The 26,145-nt window shown below is 42.5% G+C and overlaps 1 protein-coding gene across 1 annotated transcript in view; it reads left to right on the forward strand.

Annotated features, from left to right (window-relative positions):
- LOC137518877 (laminin subunit alpha-3-like) overlaps positions 1–26,145 on the forward strand; it is a 303,606-nt gene that overhangs the window by 119,615 nt on the left and 157,846 nt on the right. Inside the window, exons 25-35 of the mRNA XM_068237275.1 lie at positions 3,760–3,913; positions 8,844–9,001; positions 11,552–11,660; positions 12,777–12,874; positions 14,290–14,461; positions 16,199–16,325; positions 16,407–16,546; positions 17,202–17,317; positions 20,260–20,471; positions 23,863–24,067; positions 24,914–25,058. Coding sequence (XP_068093376.1) covers positions 3,760–3,913; positions 8,844–9,001; positions 11,552–11,660; positions 12,777–12,874; positions 14,290–14,461; positions 16,199–16,325; positions 16,407–16,546; positions 17,202–17,317; positions 20,260–20,471; positions 23,863–24,067; positions 24,914–25,058 — 1,636 coding nt within the window. The remainder of the gene's footprint in view (positions 1–3,759; positions 3,914–8,843; positions 9,002–11,551; positions 11,661–12,776; positions 12,875–14,289; positions 14,462–16,198; positions 16,326–16,406; positions 16,547–17,201; positions 17,318–20,259; positions 20,472–23,862; positions 24,068–24,913; positions 25,059–26,145) is intronic.

Below are 26,145 nucleotides of genomic sequence, written 5' to 3' on the forward strand. Positions count from 1 at the left end.
AATCTGCTCCAATGGTGTTTTGGAAAGTATCACATCGGTCACATAACCAGCAATCTGGTGTCTGCAAGAAGTGGTCCCCCCTCAGCATTATTTACTTCTGCAAATGTCTGTTTACCCTGTGCAGGTGGTGGGAGAGCAGATGTGCATAATGCATTTTGGAATGTATCCATGCACTTTAATATTTAAACATCAGCAATCTTTGCTTCTGATTTTAGAATTGTAAGCACAACTGCCTTAACCGGCTTCAGCAAAATAATCAATATTCCATTATAGCCTCAGTAGCTTCACTTTGTCTTATGTCAATCAAGGTAACTAAAGAGGCAGAATAAAAGGCTCTATGCTTAACCGACAATGCATTAAACAAATCAAGTTCCTGTTATTGAGACGTGTGGTCCAAAAATATACTGTTTGCCAAAGAACACAAGTTAAGTTAACAAGGTAATACCTTACAATTGTATCTATCTTCCTTCTCGTAAAAATGACTTTTTAATAGATTCCACAGTTTTATTTTATATTTAAATCTAGTTTTTAAGTTTTAACTGTTTTATTGTTTTGCTCAATGACACATTCATTAAAGTATGCCAGAGCTAAAATCTATGAACTATTGACCCTTTTTATCTCCTTAAAGCCATTTTCTGCTAGGAAAGTGTTTTATAGTTGAAATTTTTTATCAGTGAGTTTCACACTGTAGTCACTTCCTGTCTGAGTCAGGACTGAGTCAGCCACTTACATACCTGATATTTAACTCTTTCAGGCAGAGAAAGGAAAAAATGCAACACAGCATAGTTATTTGTGTGCTCGACACTGTACATACCCATGTCTATCTCATCATGTCATGTGACTTTTTGGGTATCCTTTAAGGCTTCTTGCACACCAAGACGTTGTGTTAGGTGGCACGTTAAGGTCGCATAACGTGCACCTAACACAACGTATGGTGCTGCAAAAGCCGACGGTAGAGTGAGCCGCGTTAGGCTGCTCGATGCCCATAATATCTCCCAGAGTGGCGCTGATTGGCCAGCGGGACCACGTGATGCGGAGCGAGACACTCCGCATCACGTGGTCCCGCCGGCCAATCAGCGCCCGCCAGTGCAGTGAATATTAAGTAGCCATGTGCGCGGCTACTGTAGCTGGCTCTCCCCGCCTCCTCTCCGCCCCCCTCTGCGCATGTGCAAACAGTCTAACGCGGCTATAGCCGCTCCAACGCCGTAGCATGCTGCACTTTGCACAGAACGTGCAGCGTTACATGTAACGCAACGTGGGCTGTGTGAACAGCCCACTTGTGTTACATTGCTGTGCGTTGGGGGAGCGTTACAGGCGCACTAACGTGCGCCTGTAACGTCTTGGTGTGCAAGCAGCCTTAGGGTAAGTTTTCACTGCTGTGATTTCTGTCCATATTCCTGCACGCAAATTCAGATGGGAAAAGGCAGCCTATTGAAATCAATGGCCTGCTTCCGAATTCTTGTGTGGGAAATAAAATGGACTGTCAGCAGCATAAAATTGTACCATGCATGTGAATCTGCATGACAGTAGGTTCACACTTGGTTTAAAAACGTATTCGTGGCTCCGTTTTGCCAATGTTAAAGATAGCATCCTTCATTTAAAATAAAAATGATCCTACTGCGTTCAGGGGGATCCGTTTAAAAACCTGAAGGACTGTCCAGATTTGCAGTATTTTCCCGGACCGTGATTGCTCCTGCATACACAGAGGGGCAATGTAAAAACGGATCCCCCTCTACACAGGCAGTTTTGGACACAGAAATGGATCCATTTCTGTGTCCCAGCCTGTTGGTAGGGATGGGGCCGCCATGCTGAAGGGGGTAGCAGCCAGGACGGGTGACAGCAGTCAGCGGGGAGAGGGGTTGTCATCCCCCCCTCCCTCACCTGGGTCCCCCATCCCCGCTCCCCCTCCAGCCATTTGTGCAAAATTTGTTAAAATGTAAAGTATGCAGCAAGTGAGGAGCTTACCTTCTCTCCACTTCCTCCTCTCGCCACGTCACTTCCTGCAATACCGCCCTCCGAAGTATAGAGGGCGGCATTGGTTAGTTCCCCGCTTGCTGCCACTATACATTTTAACAAATTTTGCACAAATAGCTGGAAGGGAGTGAAGACGGGCGACCCTGGTAAGGAAAGGCTGGGCGACCCCCCCCCCCTCCCCGCCACTCGCTGCCCCTCCCATCCTGGCTGCTACCCCCTCCAGCATGGCAGCCCCCTCTCCCCCCATGGCTGGGCATACGTTTCCATGTACTGGAAACGTGTGCTGCAAAAAGCATTTTTAGAAAAAAACGGGGGGACGAAAAAAAAAAGTTTAGAAAAATTGATCCGTTTTAAACTGACTCGATCCCGAACGGACAAGGGTGGACCTAGCCTTACACCAGACCACACTTTGCTTGTATCACCATAGAAGAGATTTGGGAAATGCTCTCCTTTGCTTATGAAACTTAATACAAACACAGAATGGTTATGTTCCCTGTTACACAAGCATGTAAATAACTTGCAACAAAAATTGCGTAATTCCTGGCAAGCTTAACTTGCACACGTTAAAGAAATACTATCGATTGAAACGACTTTTTTTTTAATACTCTATATTAGTGTACACATTACCACTAGTGCTAGGGGCACTTTATTTATTCACCCAGGTCTCTCTCTCGCTATCCCTGCTTAAAAGTTCATTTCTCACACAGCTCATAGTAGTTTGGGTCACCCTGAGCTGCTTGGTTACTCTGTCACACAGCTCACAAATATATTTCACTGTGTCACTCACAGCATGAAGCAGACAAGAGGAGAAATAGGCTGATCTGAGGTGGTAACAGGTAACTAAATGAGCTGTAACATTGCTGGAATATAACAAGCTATAATACTAGTATGTGTTTACACTCAGACTGGCTGCCTGCTTGAGGTGATTCACTCCAGGCTGCATCCACTTTACAAGCTGCTGAGAGGGGCAGACCACTGTCTACAATTAGCATTATTAGTATCTTTATCAGTCAAGAGAAGCAAAGATAATAAACACACATTGCTAGAATCTTTAACCCCTTACCACCATATCAACAAGATTCTTTCAGCAAGGTGATAATTAAACTATAAACTGAGGAGTTGATAGCAACTCCCTTGTGCAGAGATATGGTCTAGCCCTCTGGGAGCTCAGTATTAGATACATTTTGTATCCAACACTGACGCCAAAACTGATGGAGGATTTTACAGCTGAGAGGAACAGCTGTGTGAGGAATCAAATTGCTCCTAGTACTTGCCCTAATGTGTGCTACAACATACAGCATTTAAAAATAAATGCATACATCGATAGTATTCCTTTAAGTTTACAATTATTTTTGTTAATATACCCCTTTGTTTCAAATAGAAAAGGATTAGACTTAAACACACTGAGGCCTTTTTCATACGGGAGGCTGAACTGCACACTTGTCGGGACGTTCAGCATTCCGTCTGCCACCCACAAACGCCATTCAGGTGCAGTTTAAATGCACTCTAAATGGTGGTGTTTGTAACACCACACATGTCACCATGCAAAGAACTGCAACATTGCCTCTGAGCAAGGCTGTGCTCAGATGTGACTGCATGGGGAGGGGGAGGGGCCTCTGTCCACCACCGGTACTGAGAGCTACAGTGCAAGAGAGCAGCTGCCTGTATGAAAGAGCCCTAAGTAATAAGCTGATAGATGGTATACTTAGATGGTAGATAGGAGTGATTCATAAATATGTCTGCAGAATGAGAGCTTTGATTTACACATTTCCCTTTCTTTTCAAGCTGCCTTATTTACCAGCATTTGCCAATGGAAAGGTTTAGGTGCGTCCGTGGTCCTGATATGCAGTTCTTCAAACAAGATGGGATAAGCAGACCGATAATCGTTCGCCAGCCAAGTAGCGCACTCCCTCCATTAGCTGACATTTCAGGGAATCAAGTAAGTTGTTCACATTTTACTGTAAAATTATCTCTGAACAGAGCTGCACTTAGTAATAACTTTGTGGGGAAAAGGCAAGTTTTCAGTTGTTTCAGGATCTCTCATTTGATAGGTTTTTGCTATAGAGTCCAAAACTTCAACTGAAACTACAGTCACATTTAGGCCCAGTGCACACCGAGCGGTTTTTGGAGCGATCCGCCGGCCGCATCCGCCTCTAAAAACGCTTGTCTAATGTATTGCAGTGGGATGGTGCACACCGGCGGTTTGCGGTTTTTGCCAAGCCGCAAACGCGCCTCCTGCTGCGCGTTTGCGGTTTTCGGAAGCGTCAATGTAAAGTATAGGAAAAACGCAAACCGCTCTGAAAAACGCTAGTTCAGAGCGGTTTGCCAGGCATTTTTGTTACAGTAGCTGTTCAGTAACAGCTTTTACTGTAACAATATGTGTAATCTGCTACACAAAAACGCACGCAAAACCGCTAGGTATGTTTAGAAAACCTCTCTAAACATACCTAGAATCGCTCTGAAATCAGCTCCCAAAACCGCTAGCATATTGCGGATCTGCTAGCGGTTTTGGTGTGCACTGGGCCTAAGGCCTGGTGCACACCAGAGGAGTTTTTCTGAGCGTTTTGAGCTTTTAAATCTGCTGCTAATATTATCATATGTGTCTGTGCACACTGGAGCAATGAGGTTTTGTAAAAAAAAACCATAGCATTACATTGAGAAGAGCTTTGAAACCTCTAAAAGCTCTTCCCAATGTAATGCTATGGGGTTTTTTACAAAACCTCATTGCTCCAGTGTGCACAGACACATAGGATAACATTAGCAGCAGATTTAAAAACTCAAAACGCTCAGAAAAACTCCTCTGGTGTGCACCAGGCCATAGGCCTGGTGCACATCAAAAACCGCTAGCAGATCCGCAAAATGCTAGCAGATTTTGAAACGCTTTTTCTTCTTTTTCTGTAGCGTTTCAGCTAGCATTTTGCGGTTTTGTGAAGCGTTTTTGGTGTAGTAGATTTCATGTATTGTTACAGTAAAGCTGTTACTGAACAGCTACTGTAACAAAAAACGCCTGGCAAACCGCTCTGAAGTGCCGTTTTTCAGAGCGGTTTGCGTCCGCTCTGAAGTGCCGTTTTTCAGAGCGGTTTGCGTTTTTCCTATACTTAACATTGAAGCAGAAACGCATCCGCAATCCAAAATCTGCAGCAGCCCGGGAGTATGCGTTTCTGCAAAACGCCTCCCGCTCTGGTGTGCACCAGCCCATTGAAATACATTAACCTAGCGGATCTGCACCCGCAAGCTGATCGCAAACCACAGCAGAACCCCTCTGGTGTGCACTAGGCCATAGAGCTTATTTCATTTTCTTCTGGATACATTGTCATTCACAGAGCTTCCATTGAGCTATCTAGGCTTCTGTTGTTTTATCTCTAAAGGAGATAAAACCTGAGATAGCCTCTAAAGCCTCATCTACACAGGTAGATTAGCCGCCGGATCGCCTCTTCCGCGTGCCCGCCGCGTCCCCGCTCGCCGTGCGTGCGCCGCATTTGATTCCTCGCTCGTGCCCGCTCGTCCCCGCCGGCGCCGCTTATCTTCCGCTCGATTCCCTGCCATTGTCCCCTCGCGGGGAGCGAGCAGGGAATCGGCGGTGCGGAGATCCGTCCTGTCGGATCTTATCAATCGAGCCGCATCAGCGGCTCGATTGATAAGGAGCATCGCGGCCGCATCTACTCGTGTAGATGCGGCTTTAAGGCAGTATGAAAGTAGCAGCATTCTGCTTGTAGGTTGAACAGGATATTACATAATTAAGTAAGATGGCAGAAGTCATGCTACCTAAATATGACAAGGGGATGTAGATTTTCTCACAGAGGGCACTACCGTGGGCCAAGAAAAGAAGACTATACAGTATAGTGGATAAGATGTTGGGATACAGGATACAGGTTTTTAATAAGGTAAATAAGGTTTTATAAACATTTGTATGTTATGCCCAATTGTGGTTTCGGTTTAGAAAGCTGTTTAACTTTGAAATATACAGTATATATTTAGTTTTTTTTTACAGAAAATATAGTAACTATTCTATATGTATTAAGGTAATAAAACAATGCTGCAGTCTTCTGCTTGATATCTGAGTTATGTATGTCACTATGGAGTTCACTCTCAAAACGTATCTTACGAAACCGCTCTCCTTATCTGTTTATCTCATTTATTATCTGTTCTTATCTAGCTTAATTCACAGTCTTTGTGTTTTTGAATCATCTCCCTGAACTGTTTTATGAATTACTTTTCCTTGGGCCCTAAGCAGTGACTATAATTATTTATTATTATTATCATTATTATTATTATATAAAATTAATAAACTATACTGAATATCTAGCATTTGCACAGTGCTCCTTGATTCAATGTTGATGGGTCAGTGAAAGATCCAGACTGCTGGATCATCCTATTCGAGTATGGATGGTATAGGGTTTTTTCTTTGGTGATTCTTGTAAGGGCCAAGAATACCTAGGTGAGACGTAGGGAGAGACCGGGAGTCCAATGGTTCAATATCGTCAGGTTTAGGGAGGATACAATTATATAGATATATACTCACAAAGGTGGGTTGCAGTTCCTGCAACCACGGTGTAGGCCTGCAGGGAATTAACCCTCCCTGCAGGTCCTGCTGGATACTGGTTGGTCGCTCTCCTGTAGTACGATAGACTTTCCAGAAAAACTGCAAAGCTGTTATCTCCAAAGGAGGTCTGACTGGTAGTGGGTAGGATGGAGGCGCCCAATGTGTGTTCTATTTTAATATTTTAAAATACAAATAAAAAATGATATAATAGAGAGGTAATTGCTTAGCTCTCCAGAAGATATAGATACCAGTTCAACTGGAAAAAAGTTTTTATTCAAAAAGCAATCTGACAACGTGTTTCACGGGTCATGGCCCGCTTCCTCAGGTCAATACAAAATGCCCTGATAGCATAGGGGATAGAGTGCAGGCTCCTCTAATCTAAAAGTTGAGGAGCCTACACTCTATCCCCTATGCTATCAAGGCATTTTGTATTGACCTGAGGAAGCAGGCTATGACCCCTGAAATGCGTTGTCAGATAGCTTTTTGAATAAAAACTTACTGGTGTCTTTATCTTTTGGAGAGCTAAGCAATTACTTCTGTTTTTATTATATCATTTTTTATTTGTATTTAAAAATACTAAAATAGAACACACATTGGGCGCCTCCATCCTACCCATTAAGAGTGCTGGAGGAGTTAATTGTTGTCCCCCCAGTGCCATTCTGTCATGTTCCGCGTCCCTCTGACCCCCGCCATATCAACAGAATGCTTTGCTAGCTTTGGAGTTAGAGAAGCCTCTGTACAGCATTGGGCCTCTAACTGTCACACGTGGAATGAAGTCCTAATCCCTGCAGGCAACAATTCTTTTGCCTAAGTACTCACCTTTAAAGTGTAAGCAAGTTGAACCACGGGTTAAAAAACACTTATCTATAGAGATGACCCGAACCTCCGATTTTCGGTTCACGAACCGCGAACGCGAACTTCCGCAAAAGTTTGATTCGTGCAAACTTTCACAAACCGCAATAGACTTCAATGGGGAGGCGAACTTTGAAAATTTGAAACATTTATGATGGCCACAAAAGTGATGGAAAAGATGTTTCAAGGGGTGTAACATCTGGAGGGGGGGCATGGCGGAGTGGGATAGACGCCAAAAGTCTCCGGGAAAAATCTGGATTTGATGCAAAGCAGCGTTTTAAGGGCAGAAATCACATTTTATTGCTAAATTGGAGGCCTAAAGTGCTTTAAAACATCTTGCATGTGTATACATCAATCAGGCAGTGTAATTAATGTACTGCTTCACACTGACAGACCAAACTCACTGTGTAACGCACCACAAACAGCTGTTTGTATAGTGATGGCCATGCTGGACTGGTGCGCACCATGGCCAGAGTGCAGGCGATGTCGGGTTTCAAGCCCATATGGTCGGGCTGAGGTAGCTCAATGACAGAACAACAGTGACTGAGTCGAATTTGGTCTGTCACAATGAAGCAACGACCTTATCGTGGGTGTGCCCCCTGAGCCTAACTAAGCTTTCCCTATGTGAGTCTGCAGCAGCTCTCCCTTCTCTAATTACTGCAGGCACACGAGTGAGTAAAATGCCTGACGCTGCCTGCCTTTTATAAGGGGGGGGGGGAGTGGCTCCAGGAGGGAGTGTAGCCTGATTGGCTACAATGTGCCTCCTGACTGTGATGCAGAGGGTCAAAGTTGACCCTAATCATGTACTATGGGGGCGAATCGAAACTTCCGGAAAAGTTTGTGGTTCTCGGCGATCGCGAACCCCGGAAGTTTGCCGGGAACCGTTCGGGCAATCTCTACTTATCTAAGAAAAGAGGGAAGCCTCTGGATCCTGTAGAGACTTCTCACACCATCCTCCGACCCTCTGTTGCTGCTTACAATCCCCCCTGAAGAAAGCTGACAAGAGCTTGTTGGATTGAAGATCAGATATGAGAAGAAGGCCTGCACAGTGAGTGGGAGCTGCTTGTGCACGTGCTGGTGCCTAAAGAGGAGCTCTGCCCGGAGGGACCCAGGGAAGAGGACGCGGGAAGCCTCTCTACAGCGACCAGAGGTCACCTCCGTTTTACTTTGAGTTTCAATGTTGCGCCATATGATTTGTAGTTAAGCATGAGTGAATCACATACTAAATAATTCAGCAATAGTTTCCATCAGTAAAGTAAAGCTTGGCTTGACATTTACTGGCAATGATCTCAAATGACCTATACAATTATTATTTGTTTTACAGCTGTGTACTATAATAATCAGCAAATACTCAAATAAAAAAACATGTAAACTTTTCATTAATTGGATGAAGTGTCATAAAAATGTCAAATCTGGCTTTGTAACTTGTTATGTCAGTGTGTATTTAGCAGACAACCTGTGCTCTTCTATATAGGTGGAACTCCAGTTTAGAGTGGTTGTCCCCCGTGCTGGACTTTATGCCCTGATATTTGAATATGCCAATGAAGATCCTCGGCAGTACTTTCTCAATGTGATGATAAGCAACAACCCTTCTACTGCAGCCGGCGTCAGGATCTATGACTGTAAATACAGGTATAAAGGCCACTTTGTTTCTGCAGACTTGAGTATATCCATGCGTTTTATGTTCCAGCTAATGAATACGTTTATTTAAGCTAATCCTGCAACTTCCAATAAGGTGAATGAATTTGCCAAGTTGTCGACAAGTTGGACAAATACTGGCACTGCTGTGCCCCAGCACTGTCCCTTTACCCTCATTACTTTTCTCACTGCTTGCAGCTCTACACAAGTGTTGAACCCTTTAGAATCCTGAGTGGTATACGGCTAAGTACAGCAAAAAGAGAACACCACATATTGGTCAGGCTTCAGCAATGTGAATCTGATGCCTGCTCTGAGCTGTTGCAATGCTCCTCATGCAGTATTTATTAGAGTGCAACACAGTGCCAAACTGTGCACCATACTATAACTTGCTCCCCCAGTAGTTATAGAGTTCTAAGTAGGTCAAGGAGAATCAGAAGCACTATGAATTTGTACAAAGTGAGCCCCCCCCCCCCACACACACACACGCGCGCGCACACACACACACACACACACACACACACACACACACACACATACACACATACACACACACACACACACATACACACACACACACACACACACACACACACACCTATAACTACTGTATTTAGCATTAAGACCCCCCCCCCCCCCCCCCTTGGCACTCTACATATGCTGTGTTATTGTGAATGAAGAGTGTTGATTGCTAGGACCAGTATCACTTTCAAAAAAAACCTTTCCATGTCGGAAACATTTTATTAGTTCTGCATATTAGTAGGATTGTTCTTTTCATTCAAAAAAAATTCGTGAAAATTAAAAATGTTGGTTTTTACATATACTTCCCCTTCATATATGTAAGTGAAGGTGATGAATGGTCTGTCAGCTCTTGGCCATGGACAGCACTCTGAAATTATTGATCAGCATCACTGTCTAATTAGTTCCTTGATTTTGTACTTACACAGAGGATTTGTGCAAGAGTAACTAAACAGAGGATAAATAGGCACTTCCCAGGAAACCTTGTTTTTATCACAACATATCCTCCATTTACACCTGGTCATAGTCTTTGTCTGATGTCTTTAAGCGAACTATGGGCTTGATTCACTAAACCGTGATAAGCCATATCTTGGCCGCACTAGCGGTTTCGCGTGCAACTTTGCGCAAAATGCGAAATTACCCGCAATAACGCTAGTGCAGCCGTGATATGAGTTATCACAGTTTAGTGAATCAAGCCTAATGAGTGAAATATCCCATAGATATGAGAGGTCTAGCAAATTAAGTCTGGCCCCTTTGGCCACTGTTTCAGAAACATGTAGTGTGTGCTGTTGCTCGAATAAAGAAGTCAAATGCAAGTTTGGAGCCTGTGGAGTGCCTTCTTCTACATATTGGATTACGTAGTTGCATTGCAGGAGTGGTGTACCTGCAGGAGAGGAGCACCGGCTGTTGCTACCCGGCTAAGGTATAGCAGAGGTGAGACTCATAGGTGCTCAGTTTGAAGTGTTTCTGAAAGAAGCCTGATCATTATGAATGCTCTGCTCGGGGGGGGGGGGGGGGGGGGGCATGCTTGTTTGTGCAGTGGAGCAGAAGTCACACACACTTGTCCTATTAGTACTGCTTTCCAGTAACATAGGGAAGATGCAATTGGACAGGATTTTCTACCTAATTTTTTTTAACCTTTTCCCAACGTTTAACTGATGTTTTATGCAGTTAACCCACAAATCTGGGATTATCACCTAGTCAGGCTAGAAATCAAGCAGACAAAACATCTGGCATTTCTATGGATATGCATTACTATTTATTTTTGAAATATAAAAAATATCAGGTATGGATAAATAATTAATTAGTGGATTTCTATTATGCACTCAGTCTACCTTTTGTGGTGTATAAGGGCATTCATGTTCAGCCTTGAGTAGCCTGAAAATATTTTTCTTACAGAATTACAGGAACACTTAAAAGACAACTGAAGTGAGAAGAATATGGAGGTTGTCATATTTATTTCCTTTTAAACAATACCAGTTGCCCGGCAGCCCAGCTGATCTATTTGGCTGCAGTAGTGTCTGAATCACACCAGAAACAAGCATGTGGCTAATCTTGTCAGATCTGACAATAATGTCAGAAACACCTGATCTGCAGCATGCTTGTTCATGGTCTATGGCTAAAAGTATTAGAGGCAAAGGATCAGCAGCATAGCCAGGCAACTGGTGTTGCTTAAAAGGAAATACATATGGCAGCCTCCATATCCCTTGTGCTTCAGTCGCCCTTTAAAGCAGAGCTATTGTGATAATTTATGAAAGCTGCCATTGTTGACTACGTACCAGTGCTGATTGTCTGGATGTCATCTGATGCTTTATATCCAATAATTGTAGTCACGCTTGCAAGAAGCATGCAGCTAGCTGAAGCACTGATCAGCACTGTGGTATCAGAGCCCCGCCCCCGGATCTGCTTACATGTTCGGGGTCAGTGACTCAGTCAGAATATTTAACTCATAAGCTTTCAGTATAGATCTCCTATGAAAAGGAATAATTAATTTATCAGGCAGTGATTATGTCTTGTTCTCTGCCGTAGCTTCCTGTGCCGCAGTATTGTAGTAGACAACATGAATCGCATCGCCATGTTTGAATTGTTGTCGGATGCAGAAATTCTTGTGACAGCCGCTACAGTCAACTTCTTGCTGGTAAGTCCCTCGCTGTGGTCTGTATCATTGATGTGGGTCTCCAGGAAACAAATAAATGGAGCTATTTGTCCCTCCATTACCCTAAACATGGCAGCAGTATTTACTGTTAGTCCCTACAAACACCTCATTTTGAGTTTTGACCAAACAGGCAGTTGACAGTCACCAGGCACTTTCTGCACCCATTCCTGAACATAGGACACTGGCCCGTATGCAATTCACTGTTTCTCCTGAGATTTCTCCTAGGTGATACTTTCAAACCTTGTCAATAAAATGCTTTTTTAAACCACCAGCCAGCAAGAAAATACTCAGAATATTTTTGACAGTACATTTTCATACACTGTTTTACTTTTTAGTACTTTTTTAATTACAAAATGCTGAAAAGTTATTTTAAATAGAAGATAAAAAATGATCTCCTAGGAGAAAAGTTAGGAGATAAAGTAAATGAAATAGGGGCCCGTGTGCCTTGCTCTTGGGACGGGCATGTCCTGAACTGCCACTCGGCCTCCTTTTAAATAGAGGCTAGTGGCAAGGGAAGACTACCGGAGCCCTAAAAGATGTATGCAGAAGAAGAGTACCTGGCAACCATCACATGACTGCTTGCAAAGATTGGAAATAAAATAATTTTAAGGACTAGAACATATATAGAAACAGGGACGGATCTAGGGGGGGGGTGGGGGGGGTGGGGGGGGCAAGCGGGTATCTTGCCCCAGGCGCAGTTTGTTGAATTCTTAAAAAGGCGGCAAAATGAATGGCAGTTTAGGCGCCAAAACCTGACCTTTAGGCGCCAAAACCTGACCTTGCCCCAGGCGCAACTTGGTCTTGATCCGTCCCTGTATAGAAATAACATGTGGAGGGTAGGGACAAAATCAGGATTTTTTTTTTATTACTGGAATTCTGTATTAATACAAAATCATTCTTACCTTCTTAAGTTGGTTTACTCTTTAAATTAAATACACTACAGCTTAGAGAAAATGTGTAGTTCAGTTTGGAAAGATCCAGTGCTAGGCTGAGCAGGGTAGAAAATCCCAGCTTGGAACTACTGATAAAAATCTTACAACATGCTACTCTCTGTGTTTTATCCATATAAAGCTGTTTACGGTTTACTCTGTGTTTCAGCACACTGCATGCCTTGTTCCTGCAGAAGAGTTCTCCACAGAGTATGCGGATCCCAAGACATACTGTATTGCTGCCTATGGACGCACTCCTGGCCAAAGGTAAATTAATGAGGTTAACTCTTCCTTAGTGCGGAGTCATTCTTTTACTGACTCAACTAAATATTTCTTAATATCTGGAAGAGTAAATATAATTTAGCTGCAAGTGTTGTAAATCCAAATTATAAGGGATTTTCATTTTGGATGGTGTGGGAAAGGGTTACCCTCTTCTGTCACATCCTGTCCAGATACATACCGTGCAGGTAAAATATTTTCATGAAATAAATGATTTTTTTTGTGTGTGCAATATTTATTTCCTTTTAAACAATTCCAGTTGCCTGATTGTATTGCTGAGCCTGTACCTCTAATACTTTTAGCCATAGACCCTGAACAAGCATATGCAGATCAGGTGTTTCTGACATTTTTGTCAAATATGACTAGATTAGCTGCAAGCTTGTTTCTGGCGGCCTCCACTTTGTTCTCACTTCAGGTTCCCTTTAACTAAGTGCAGCATTCTAATCTGCCTCTGTTCTACATTGAGGCTGGATTCACACTTGTCTGTTTTTCTGCATAGGAAAACTGAAATCCAATGTTAATCAATGGGCTGCTTCACGCTTGATTGCGTTCTTCATATGCAAAAAAAAAAAACCAAAAAGCTGACAGCAATGCAGCACTGTCAGAAAACTCATGCAGAGAAACACACACAGAAAACTGATGGACAAGTGTGAATCCAGCCCAAATGTTTTTTCATTTTTCTCTATTCTTTGTCTGTACTTCTTCTGCCCTGATTGCAGACTTCCACCCTCTGTCTTTTATCATCACTTCTCTGCCACACACTAATTGGGAACCTCAGCATCAGCATATTTGAATATCTCACTGTGGCTTCCCCTTGATCCATAATTCTTGACCAAGACGAGTCATCAGCAGTAAATTGCTACGTCAGAAAATACAAATAACCTTCATCAGAGCAACAGTTGATTTCGGTGCCGGCTTTGGCAGGCGCCTAATAGCTGCCGATGCAAAATGTAGTAGTTTACCAAGGGAGTGAGTTGCACTACTAGCTAGCCAATCAGCTCTGACTAGTTAGTATATTAGCAAACGTAGGGAATATTTAGACTAGCCAATGGGATATTAGTGACTGATCAGCTAGTATTTAAAAAAGTTCAGCTAATAGTAGCCAATAAGCTAGAACTTTGTTTTGAACGTTAGTCATTTGGGGGGGAGTAATGTTAGGCATTAGAAAGGGGTCGGGTAAGTCTATAGTAAAGTATTGGTGCTATTACATTACCAATATTGTAACTATCGTCATCACCTGGCGCGTAATTCCCAAAGCGGCACCATGTTAGGTACTGCCTTCAATAGGGCCATATTAATGTTGTTTTGTCATTTAGCATTAGGGAACATGTATAGAAAGTGTATAGTATAGAAAGCATAAAATAATCTATCAGCATGTATGATAATCATGTGCCTTTTTGAAGCCCCTCATGTGTACAGACTTCAGTCTATGAGTTTCCACCTCTGGCTTTACTCCTGGACTCTGTCAAAGATGCCGTACGTTCTGATGGGCAGAAAACCTCAGTGCAAGAGCCTTCACCTGGCCCTGGACCCCCCAGTCACCAAGGCAACAAAGTACAGCTCAAGTCACCACAGGTAATTCTTTTTCTTTGCTTTAATATAGAGCTGAAACACAAATAATAGATATGTTCGCAAAATGCAGCTTGTGCTATACTATTGTATACCAAAAATACTTACATTTTTATTCACAAAAGAAAAAGTAAATGTGGCACTCACAAATCCGGTGAAAAGTCAGTTGTTTAATCAACACTCTCTTCTCCAAAATAGAAAGGATTAGTAGCCCTGGAGAGATCTATTGCCTGCCGATACACTGCAGACATATTTCCAGTGGATTTCAACTAAGGGTACCCCTTAAAGTGGACCTGCACGGGACAAAAGGAAAACAGGGAAATGCACCCTGCATGTATTAAGAGAGATTAGCCTGTCAATCCCCCCTCATCAGTGACTAAGCTGACTAAGCAAAAGTTGTAATTTGACCTGTGTCAGCTGACTGCCACAACAGAGGGATAATTGTTAAACACAGGATGTTACCCCTATGTCTGCTTCCATGAAAGCAGGAAGTAGATACACTGGAGATTTATTGCATGATTTGTATCAGCTGTAGCAAATAAATGTTTTTCTGTAAGTTTTACTATGCTGTTGTGTATCTTTTAGAGCAGAGAGGAAGTTTTGAGTTCCGGTCTGCTTTAAGTATATGTGTCACCCCCCCAAGCACATGGTTAGTGCTAAAGGAAACCAGAGCTGTTTGTGCAGCTGTTCTGCGCATGAGCAGAAGACGCAGACTGGACCCGACTAAGCCTGTTTTCGGGGCTGATAGCGACTGAACGGCAGACTGCGGGAGGGCGGCGGGGTACTGGAGGCTCCATGAGTGACTGTGAGGACACGGGATGGCTGCATGGGGCTGGTCGAAGCCCCAGGAAAGTAAAACTGATTTTTTATTTCTGGCTTAAGTGTCCCTTTAAAGATGTAGTGCCTTTTATACTCGCGTGTAAACCGAATTTTTTAACACAAAAAATGTGCTGATATGTTACCCCCTTGGCTTATATGTGAGTCAGTGGAGCAGAACGGATGCTGGAGCAGGTTATGTTACTGGCAGAGGAGTGTAAGGATTGTGCACTAGTGATCCTGCTCTTGCCAGCTGGTTCCTTGCTGTGTCCGTGCCCCCATCCCCTGCAACATGGTGTGCAGAGTGAGCTGCTCAAGACTACCCGTGTCCCCTGGCTTGTGGAGTGGAGCGTGCAAGCAATGTGTCAGCGGTGCAATGATCAGGGATTCTTCCTGTGTGGCAATTGATGTGTCTCATATCTATGATGCCATTTAGTGGCATTTTAAGACACAGCTGTATCATCCTTGGTGCATATCTTGCTATGGGAAAGGGGGCTGACTTGTACTAGGCATCTGGCTACTGTGGTGGGGGCTATACTGGGGAGGGGGCTTATACGCGAGTCCCTTTTTCCTGTTTTCTGAGGGAAAAGTGGGTACCTCAGCTTATACGCAGGTCGACTTATATGCGAGTATACAGTATATGGAATTTACCATTGCGCTTGGTTGTATGGTAATAGATGTGCAAATAATTTTACAAACTGACTATACCTTTTAAGACATTACATGAATATTTATTTTCATGATTCTGACAGCTAGCATTTGGTAAATCTAATGTGTAACTGGCCACCATGGTCAATAACCCTCCTTACAGGCTCGTCTATACAAATGTCTTAAATCAAGTCTAAATTAACATTAGAAACAAGTCAGATTAAACATATTTTCACATTTATGAAAAAATGGTTGCTTTAATATCCCTTTATTTTCCAGAATGATATAACTTTGGCCAGAAGAATACCGCATACAGGAAGATATGTGTTCATTGTTCATTACTACCAGACTGAGAACCCTGCATTCCCCGTGTCAGTGCTGGTGAATGGTGGAGTACAGTATTCAGGTATGACAGTAACAGACACATGTGAAGTGTTTGTAACATAGAAATTCTGCAAGAGAATGAATAACTTGTCATTTTCCCCAGGAACATTCAATGCTTCATATTGCCCTCACATGTTTGGATGCCGAGACGTAGTGGTTGCTGGTAATCGCATTGGGCTCGATGTCACAAACCCAGACTTGTCAGTAACAGTCACAGCTCCTCCAGATAAGCCACTGTTTCTGGTGAGTTTATTACCCAGTAGTCTGGATACATCTTTGAATCTTAATTCTAGAACTTTCAGTAGAACATGGTCATCTGACATGTCAGTAGAGCTAAGAGAGGTGGAGACTTTCACCATTACTCCAATGTGAATGATTTTGCATTTATATTTTGAGAATTGTTTATACCTCATGGATTGCACACTACCAATCAGTGGCGTAGCTAAGGAGCTGTGGGCCCCAATGCAAGTTTTACAATGGGGCCCCCCAAGCACTTTATACGTAACAATTGATACGGCACACAAAACCTGCCAATGGCAACTACAGTGTCAGAGGTGCAAGAAGGGGATGGGGAACAGTTTGTTAATGATTACCACTATTCAAAGTATCTATAGAAGTGATTATTATGAGCACAGGACCAATAGAGAGCTAATACTGTAGTTGAGGGAGGGCTCCTCGGGGCCCCTCTGGCCCAAGGGCCCCGATGCGGTCGCTACCTCTGCACCCCCTATTGCTACGCCCCTGCTACCAATTCCTTTAACAGTTTTGTTTGAACTTTGTGTCCGTTTTTTTTTATGATTCTGAAAGAGGTAAAAAAATAAAGTGTTGACTTAAAGTGTTGGTTTCTCTTTTTTAATAGCTAAGCCTTGTAATAAAGCAATGTATATTTATGTTTTAGGAGTCCATACTATTGGTACCTTCAGATGTTTACTCGTATGATCTTCTGCAGGAGAAACCCTTGGATAAATCTTTTGACTTTATTAATATATGTGGAGAAAACAGCTTTTACATCGAGTAAGAATCTTAACGGTTTACTTTTGACTGTGGTTGAAAATAGTAGGTGTGCAAATGTGCAATGTATGAATTTTGAATTGAATCTTAAGGAATCGGCTTAAAGCTCTTGCTATAAATATTATTAAATAATTATATATATATATATATATATTTTATGCTATTAATATTCATTATCATTACAGTGCTAGTTATTTTCATTATTATTGCAGTATTAGGAGAAAGTACATAATACAGAAAAATATACCTTAATTTCAAAATCAAATATCACCATATATTGCAGCAGCAACCAAATTTAAGAGTCATAATAGGTGGAATAAATAACCAAATATTTTTTTTTTTTTAATCTACAGTATTTTACAGCAATATTGAGTGAAAACTGACAATTTTTTTTCCTATTTTTCCCTTTAAAATGTATAGGAAATAAAGTAGTTGTTGAGGGAAAAAACACCCTTAAAGAGTACCCGGGGCGGGTTTTTAAATCTAAAAAAGACACACGGAGGCAAAGGTCACGAAACTGAAACTACAGCGCTGCCTGGTCCCGCAACCCCCCCAGATGAGGCAGCATGTTTTTTTTTTTTTTACTTTTAGACCCGGCTAGGGTTCTCTTTTTAACAAGTCCAGTTGTCCCCCCAAACAAAAAACACGTATATATTGCTAAAGTGTCAAGTAGGGATAATGTTACTGCTGATTAAAGGAGAACTTTAGTAAGAGGTATATGGAGGCTGCCATATTTATTTCCTTTGAACAAATACCAGTTGCTTGGCAGCCCTGCTGATCTGTTTGGCTGAAGTAGTGGCTTAATCACACCATAAACAATCATGCAGATAATCTTGTCAGATCTGACAAAAATGTCAGAAACACCTGATCTGCTGAATGCTTGTTCGGGGCCTATGGCTGAAAGTATTAGAGGCAGAGGATCAGCAGAATAACCAGGCAACTAGTATTGCTTAAAAGAAAATAAATATGGCAGCCTCCATATACCTCTCACTAAAGTTCTTTAAATTGGAAATCTGGTCCAGGTGCAAAGTGATTGAGGTAGCCCCAAATTATACACCAAACTGTTAAATTTGCAGGTTTATTAGATACAGTGATAAGTTTTATAGAAAAAAAAATAGAATTCAACTTTTGTTTATTTTTTATGGAACTGATTTTCTAGTAATAGTTGATAAATGCCTGATCAGACATGGTGCAAAATATTATTTGATTGATTTATGTAATTGATTGCTTAAAAATTGACAGAAATGTAAAAGTGAACCATTTATGGCTTTCTTTATCTAGGCTTATATAACCGTTTATGATGATGAAATATACGGTAGGCCTCAACATTTCTTTAAATGGGATGTGTTAATGGGAAAGCACATAGATACTGGTGACATCTAGTGGCCACATAAAAGAAGGCAGAGGCAAAATGTTATCTTCTCTGTGCTTTCTCTTAAAGTGTACCAGAGACAAAAAAAAAGTTTTATACATACCTGGGGCTTCCTCCATCCCCATGCGCACGGATTGCTCCCACGCCACTGTCCTCTTCTGCCTGCAGCTCTGGTATCGGGTCCCGTAACTTCCTCCAGTTACGGCCAGTCTGCGCAAGAGAAGTGTGCCCTCTACGTATCTCTGGTGGCCACCGGAGAGCTACGGAGAGAGCTCTCTTCCTCACGGTGGTGCAGACGGTGTTGTGGGAGAGATAAGTGCATATGGGGCTGGAGGAAGCCCCAGGTATGCATTAAACTTTTATTTTTTCGTCTCTGGTTTCCTTTAAAGAGAACCTAAAGTGAGAGGGATATGAAAGCTGACATATTTATTTACTTTTAAGCAATGCATATTGCCTGGCTGTCCTGCTGATCCTCAGGCTTTAATACTTATCTATACACATTGAACAAGCATGCCGATCAGGTGTTCTGACTGAAGTGTGACTGGATTAGTTGCATACTTGTTTCAGGTGTGTATCAGACGCTACTGATACCAGAAAGACCAGAGAGGACAATTGAGCAACTGTTATTGTTTAAAAGGAAATAAATATAGCAGCCTCCATATCCCTCTCACCTCAGGTTCCCCTTAAGTTTCACTAAAGCACTTATTTTAATAAAAATTATTTAGGAACCACCGTACACTGTGCATGTTTGCAAATTTCACTGTTCCATGATTTATGCAAAAATAGTGTCTGTCACTTATTCCACTCTTAACAGCTCACGTCAAGTCAGCAAACCAGGCATTATTTTACTCTGTACTCTAGGCCTTTCTGCCTTATCAGCATCAATAGTATATTTTACATCATGTATCTAGCATATCATCTGCCTTATTCTACATTTTGCCTCTGCATTGGCCCAGCTCCTGGATCCGTGTAGTAAAGACCACAACTCAGGCGTGGATTTACATTACAGGAACCTATAGCTACAGATGTCTTTGTACCCTAGACTTCTCCCTCCATTAACCTACAAACACCTGCTAAACCGCAAGATTGCTGGCTGGCACAGCTGTCACTTCTCCCTTAGTTCCCTTGCCCATCATAGGTAGATACAGGTGCCCCTTAGTATAATGGAGCAAGAGTTATCCTCAGTATTAAGTAGCTAGAGGTGCCCCCAACTATTAGGCAGCTAGATGGACCCTGGCCTAAAGGGAGATCTGGAAAGTGGAATGCAGAGACTCGAGTAAGTAACATCTCATTTACACTTTGCTCGGGACTCTGCATAGGGAAGGAGGGAGGGAGGCACTCGGGAAGGGAGTGAACTGCCTTTCCATTATCAGGTGCCTGTAGGCATGTGCCTGCAGTGCCTTCCGGTAAATCTGGCCCTGCCAGAACTGTAATTTTAACTTGTGTTTTATAGTGATTTGATCATCCTTTTATCGCTTGCACCCTTAAGTAATGCTATTGCTAAATAACTGTGATGTGAGAAATGAGGTGAAAATAACAATAAAATAAAAACATTTTTTTTTTTAAATTTTAGTCCAATCACCTCACCTGAGTTCTGCAAAAATTCAGCGAGATCTCTGGCTGCTTATTATAATGATGGAGCATTGCCATGTGGATGCCACTCAGAGGGAGCCACAAGCCAGACCTGTAGTCCTGTTGGTGGGCAGTGCAGCTGCAGTCCTCATATCATTGGAAGAACTTGTAGTCAATGTGCTACTGGCTACTATGGATTTCCTGACTGTAAACGTAAGTTCAAATGCTGTTACTGCTGCCTACTACACAGAATGTTTAAAGCTGATATTTCAGTCTTACCGACCATGAAGAAACACGATTATTTACACATTTGCCTGTGTAATGGTTAATAAAAGTTTATGGTAATTTTCATTCAATTCTTCTTTTATCTGGGATTAATTAAAATGTGTATAATCTTTTCATGTAATACCAGCCTCATGTTTACACTGATTACCATAGTGCTGCAAATGATGCTTGCAGAGTCAACTATCTTTCCTCTTGCATTCTATCCCTCACACAGCCTTATCACATGATGATAGGTTGTCACAAGGCTTTGACAGCCAGTCAGAGAGTCCCATGCACAGAGCTGCTGTGATTGACTATTTTCTGAAGCTCTTTATCTGGAACTAAACTAACAAACAGTCTTATTGGCCACTAATGATCCAATCTTTTTCATCCAATCTTACCAAATCTATGTAGTAGAAGAGTAAACTGATGGAATATATTAATTGGATACTACAGGCAGTGCCCTTATATTAGATAGAAATGGTAACATTGGATGAAAAAGATTGGATCATTAGTGGCCACCAACCAATTTTAACCAAATTTAACACAAATTGCTGACAGTACTCACAGAAGTAAAGGTCAAATTTGTATGCTATTTGTGGGCTCTGCTGTGCTTAAAAACTGTGTTTCACAGCTCCCCTAAGGTTAATATACATTCAGTTACTGTATTGTACCATTTAATACAGAGTTTGTGGTATTTATATAGAGTGGGGTATATTACTTTATTAGCTAGGCCTATTCTTAACATTGAGTCTCAAGCAAACAGAAAGCACGGATAACAGAGACTCCACTGTAGACAAGTTTGATTCAGAGCATGCCGATGATTGGACACGTCTGATATAGGATAAAAAGCTTAAGAGCAAACTTACCTGAAGTCTCCCACAAGGCAATGAACCCCTAAGCTTTTAGGGTGCTGTCCGACATCAGAGTGGGACCACCAGTAGATTCCCTCTGTTCCACTGCACACACCAAACAATACACAGCCCAAAAAAAAGATAGTTTTACTAGATGTGGCTTCTAAAGGGTTAACTATAGATTGCTTCCAAGATAAAGGTAGCATTAAATGCTGACTTAAAAGTATTTAGCTTTCAAATGCTACATTGGGCAAAGAGTGCTACACCAAGATACACCTGTGTGAGCCTGGACCAATTAGATTAAGCATGTGGTAAGGAAATATGTATTCACAGATTGGCTTCAGTGAAAATTGCCAATGACATGAGAGACCGCATGTGATGACCAGTCATTTTTGTTCTGGTCTTCCCCTCTGGTTCTCCATTCCTAAAGCAGCAATCCTATTCCTTTAAAGTGGATCCGAGATAAACTTTTACTCATTGCATAATTGTGTTTCTTTTGATATAGTTTATAGGGCATTCCTCAAGCCAAATACTTTTTTTTGTTTTGTTTTAATACTCTAATTCCCTATAAACTAAACAAACTTTGCCCACAGCTTCAGAGTGCCTTGGCATTCTCAGACTTGTGTAGCAAGGGCTTATGGGAGCTCAGTCTGGGCAGGAGGAGGTTACTACCCAGAGATTTCATAGGCAGAGGGGAGTGACGTTTTCACAGGCCGAGGGCTGGAGATGCTATCAGCTTGCCTGTGTGTAATGTGACAAACAGAACATGGACGCTCTCATTGTATCACAGAAATAAATAATCATAAGCTGTTGAAGCTGTTTCCAGCTAGATTTGCTGTGAAAACTATCTAAACTTTAGATAAGATATATAGACAAGTTACTTGTTATAGTTCATTTTTATCTTGGATCCGCATTAAGTGTGTAGTTACCTGGTGCTTTATTCCTGTTTTTCTTCCCTCAAACATGTTTTATGTGTTGTTTTAAGAAATTTTCACCCAAACCTAATATTGCATACTAAAGCAAAATTACATGCTTAAATGTTTCAACTTGTAGCTATAATTTAAAGAGATACTGAAACGAAAAAAAAAAATGATATAATGAATTAATGTGTAGTACGGATAATTACTAGAACATTAGTAGGAAAGAAAATATTCTCATATTTTTATTTTCAGTTATATAGTTGCTTTTTTTTTATAACATTGCATCATTCTCTAGTATTTGCAGTTTGCACACTACTCAGCATTCTAAAGAATTTTACAGAGCAGGCTAGTGACCTTTTGAACTTTTCTCTACAGAGAAAAAGAAAATACATTTGCAGACACTTGAGATAATAAGGTTCAGAAGACAGAGCTCTCTGCGACTTTGAAAGTCGTAGAGCTCAATGGCTCTTTTGCATAGATAACAACTGGAGTTTCTTAACTCTTCCTGTACTGGACAATATTAGACTTAAAGGATACCAGAAGTGACATGTGACATGATGAGATAGACATGTGTATGTACAGTGCCTAGCACACAAATAACTATGCTGTGTTCCTTTTTTTTCTTTCTCTGCCTGAAAGAGTTAAATATCACTTACATACCTGATATTTAAATCTTTCAGGCAGAGAAAGAAAAAAAGGAACACAGCATAGTTATTTGTGTGCTAGGCACTGTACACATTTTTTTTTTTGCTTAGCTGCTCCCAAGGTTTTAAATTTAGGTTAGGTCACTTGCCCGGAGGTTTGCCTCACCGTGGCGCAAGTGTCTAGTATAATATACTTTGCATGCAAACCATATTGGAAGCTAAAGTTCCTCCTAGTTTAATAAATGTTAGCACTTGTCTTGGATTCAGGGCATGCATTTTTCAGTCTAGCAGAGGCGGTGTATGCCTGTGCGATTAACCATTCAATTGCAGCATGTGTTTAGGGACGTGCAGCCTTTCCCCCCCACCTTTTCTTAACTTTGTAACTATGTAACTGTCAGGTTAGCTGCTCCCAGCCCCTCCTACTGAGTTTCCTGTTTGCATAATAAGTAGTAGCAGATTTGCATATGATTTGCATCTGAATTGAATGCAAAGTGTGCAGAAAATCTATTTAGGTGCTGCACACTGAGCTGATGGTCATTTCGGATGCAGCCTTAGTGGTATGCGCTGGCGTTCTCCTCACTGTACATACACATGTCTATCTCATCCTGTCACATGTCACTTCTGGTAACCTTTAAGTTTCTGCTCCTAATGTTTTATTTCTTAGCTGTACTACGCATACAAATCATTATATCATTTTTTTCACTTCAGTCTTTAACACCATCCAATCCTGAACATAGTACTAGAAATAACATCTGCCTATTCCCACCCACCCTCCCCTTATTTGGGTACCGCTCCACTCCTCTGCACCACAATCTTTCATTCATGTTTTAGCAAATGTATTTGTGCATAGCATTCTGCATATCAATGATGAACATTGTGTTCAGAGAAGAATAACAATGTTCTCTTTTCTCTGTTTATTTAGCATGCAACTGTGGGCGTCGCCTATGTGATGAAGTAACCGGTAGATGCATCTGCCCTCCTCACACTGTTAGACCTTTATGTGAAGTCTGTGAGCAGCAGTCATTCAGTTACCATCCTCTGCTGGGGTGTGAAGGCTGCAATTGTTCTGTCCCAGGCATAATGCAGCCATCCCGCCCACAGTGTAATGGCATCAGCGGACAGTGCAGGTAAGAGGGACACTCTTCATCTGTCAATAGGAATCAACAGACTAGTGACCATGAGTGTCTCTATATATAAGTTGTACAGGTAGTCCCTGACTTATGAGCGCCAGACTTACAAATGACCCGCCGATACAAACGGCATAGATTTTGTGATTCTATGGAAACAAGTCAAGTACTCACGCTCTCCTGCAGGCTCCCCCATTAGCAGTCTATGGCCGTTCGAACGGAGACTGCTCTCTTCCAGGTTGGGCTGGCTTCGGCAGTCTTCGGAAGCATTTGGACTTCCAAAGATGGGCCGCTCCGTACTGCATGCGCGCGTGCGCCCTCTCTCACGCAAACGCGCATGAGAATTACAGGGTCACCGGTCTTCGAGACCACAAAGACTTTCAAAGTCTCCCGCAGCAGGAGATTCAAACAGAGAAGTCTGCGGGGGAGCGAGGACATCGTGAGGAGAATGGGAAGGCTCTGTAGGACCCAGAGCTTTCCCTCTCCTTAGGTGAGTATCTGTTTTTTTTATTTTTTAAATTGCTTCAGACTTGCTTTACACTTGTATAAGCTGGTACAGAGGGCAGAGGTGGCACAGAAGAGACCACTGAAGGCACAGGGGACACAGAGGAGGTACAGGGGACAGAGATGACACAGTGTTCCGACTTAAGAACAGATTCAGGTTAAGGGTGAACCTACAGTCCCTATCTTGTTCGTTAAACGGGGACTACCTGTATTTCCTTATGTAAAAATATTATTTTTTTGCCTTTAGTCTATACGAAAGTAACAATTACAAACAATACTTACATAAAAGGTATATGTTTGCAAAGTAATAGTTATTCATTCGTTAATATATTTTTATGGCAGGTGTAAGCCTAGAATAACAGGAAGGCGGTGTGATCGCTGTGCTCCAGGTTATTCCCACTTCCCTGACTGCAATCCCTGTGTCTGCAATCCAGAGGGGACCCAGCCTCAGATCTGTGATCACCACACTGGTTTCTGCCTATGCAAGGTACTGTACCAGGGGTCCCCAACCTTTTCCGGCCCGGGGACCACTTACTGACCACATTTTTCTCCGGGGCCCGGGGGGGGGGGGGGGGGGGTTATTGCATGCGCGACCTAGTGGACAGTGTCGTGCGCAGCGGGTTATGGGGGGAGGGGCTGGGGTGCGGCGGCATAGCTAGCATAGTTGCCTCAGTATAGGGAGTTTAGTTGCCCAAGTATGGCTAGTATAGTTACCCCCCCAGTGTTGCTAGTATAGTGCCCCAGTATAGCTAGTATTGTGACCAGTATAGCTAGTATAGTCCCAGTATGGGTCGGTAGTGCCCTAGTATAGCGCCCAGTATAGCTAATATAGTGTCCAGTATGGGTAGGTAGTGCCCCAGTATAGCTAGTAAAGTGCCCAGTATAGTGCCCCAGTATGGCTAGTAAAGTGCCCAGCATGGCTAGGCTAGTATAGTTACCCCAGTATAGCTAGTATAGTGCCCCAGTATGGCTAGTAAAGTGCCCAGCATGGCTAGTATGGTTACCCCAGTATGGCTAGTATAGTGCCCCAGCATGGCTAGTATAGTGCCCAGCATGGCTAGTATAGTGCCCAGCATGGCTAGTATAGTGCCCAGCATGGCTAGTATAGTGCCCAGCGTGGCTAGTATAGTGCCCAGCGTGGCTAGTACAGTGCCCAGCATGGCTAGTACAGTGCCCAGCATGGCTAGTACAGTGCCCAGCATGGCTAGTACAGTGCCCAGCATGGCTAGTACATTGCCCAGCTATAGCTAGTATAGTGCCCAGCTATAGCTAGTATAGTGCCCAGCATGGCTAGTATAGTGTCCCAGCATGGCTAGTATAGTGGCCCAGCATGGCTAGTATAGTGGCCCAGCATGGCTAGTATAGTGCCCCAGCATGGCTAGTATAGTGCCCCAGCATGGCTAGTATAGTGCCCAGCATGGCTAGTATAGTGTCCCAGCATGGCTAGTATAGTGGCCCAGCATGGCTAGTATAGTGGCCCAGCATGGCTAGTATAGTGCCCCAGCATGGCTAGTATAGTGTCCCAGCATGGCTAGTATAGTGCCCCAGCATGGCTAGTATAGTGCCCAGCATGG

Source organism: Hyperolius riggenbachi, chromosome 5 (assembly GCF_040937935.1).
Source record: "Hyperolius riggenbachi isolate aHypRig1 chromosome 5, aHypRig1.pri, whole genome shotgun sequence".
Taxonomy (NCBI): domain Eukaryota; kingdom Metazoa; phylum Chordata; class Amphibia; order Anura; family Hyperoliidae; genus Hyperolius; species Hyperolius riggenbachi.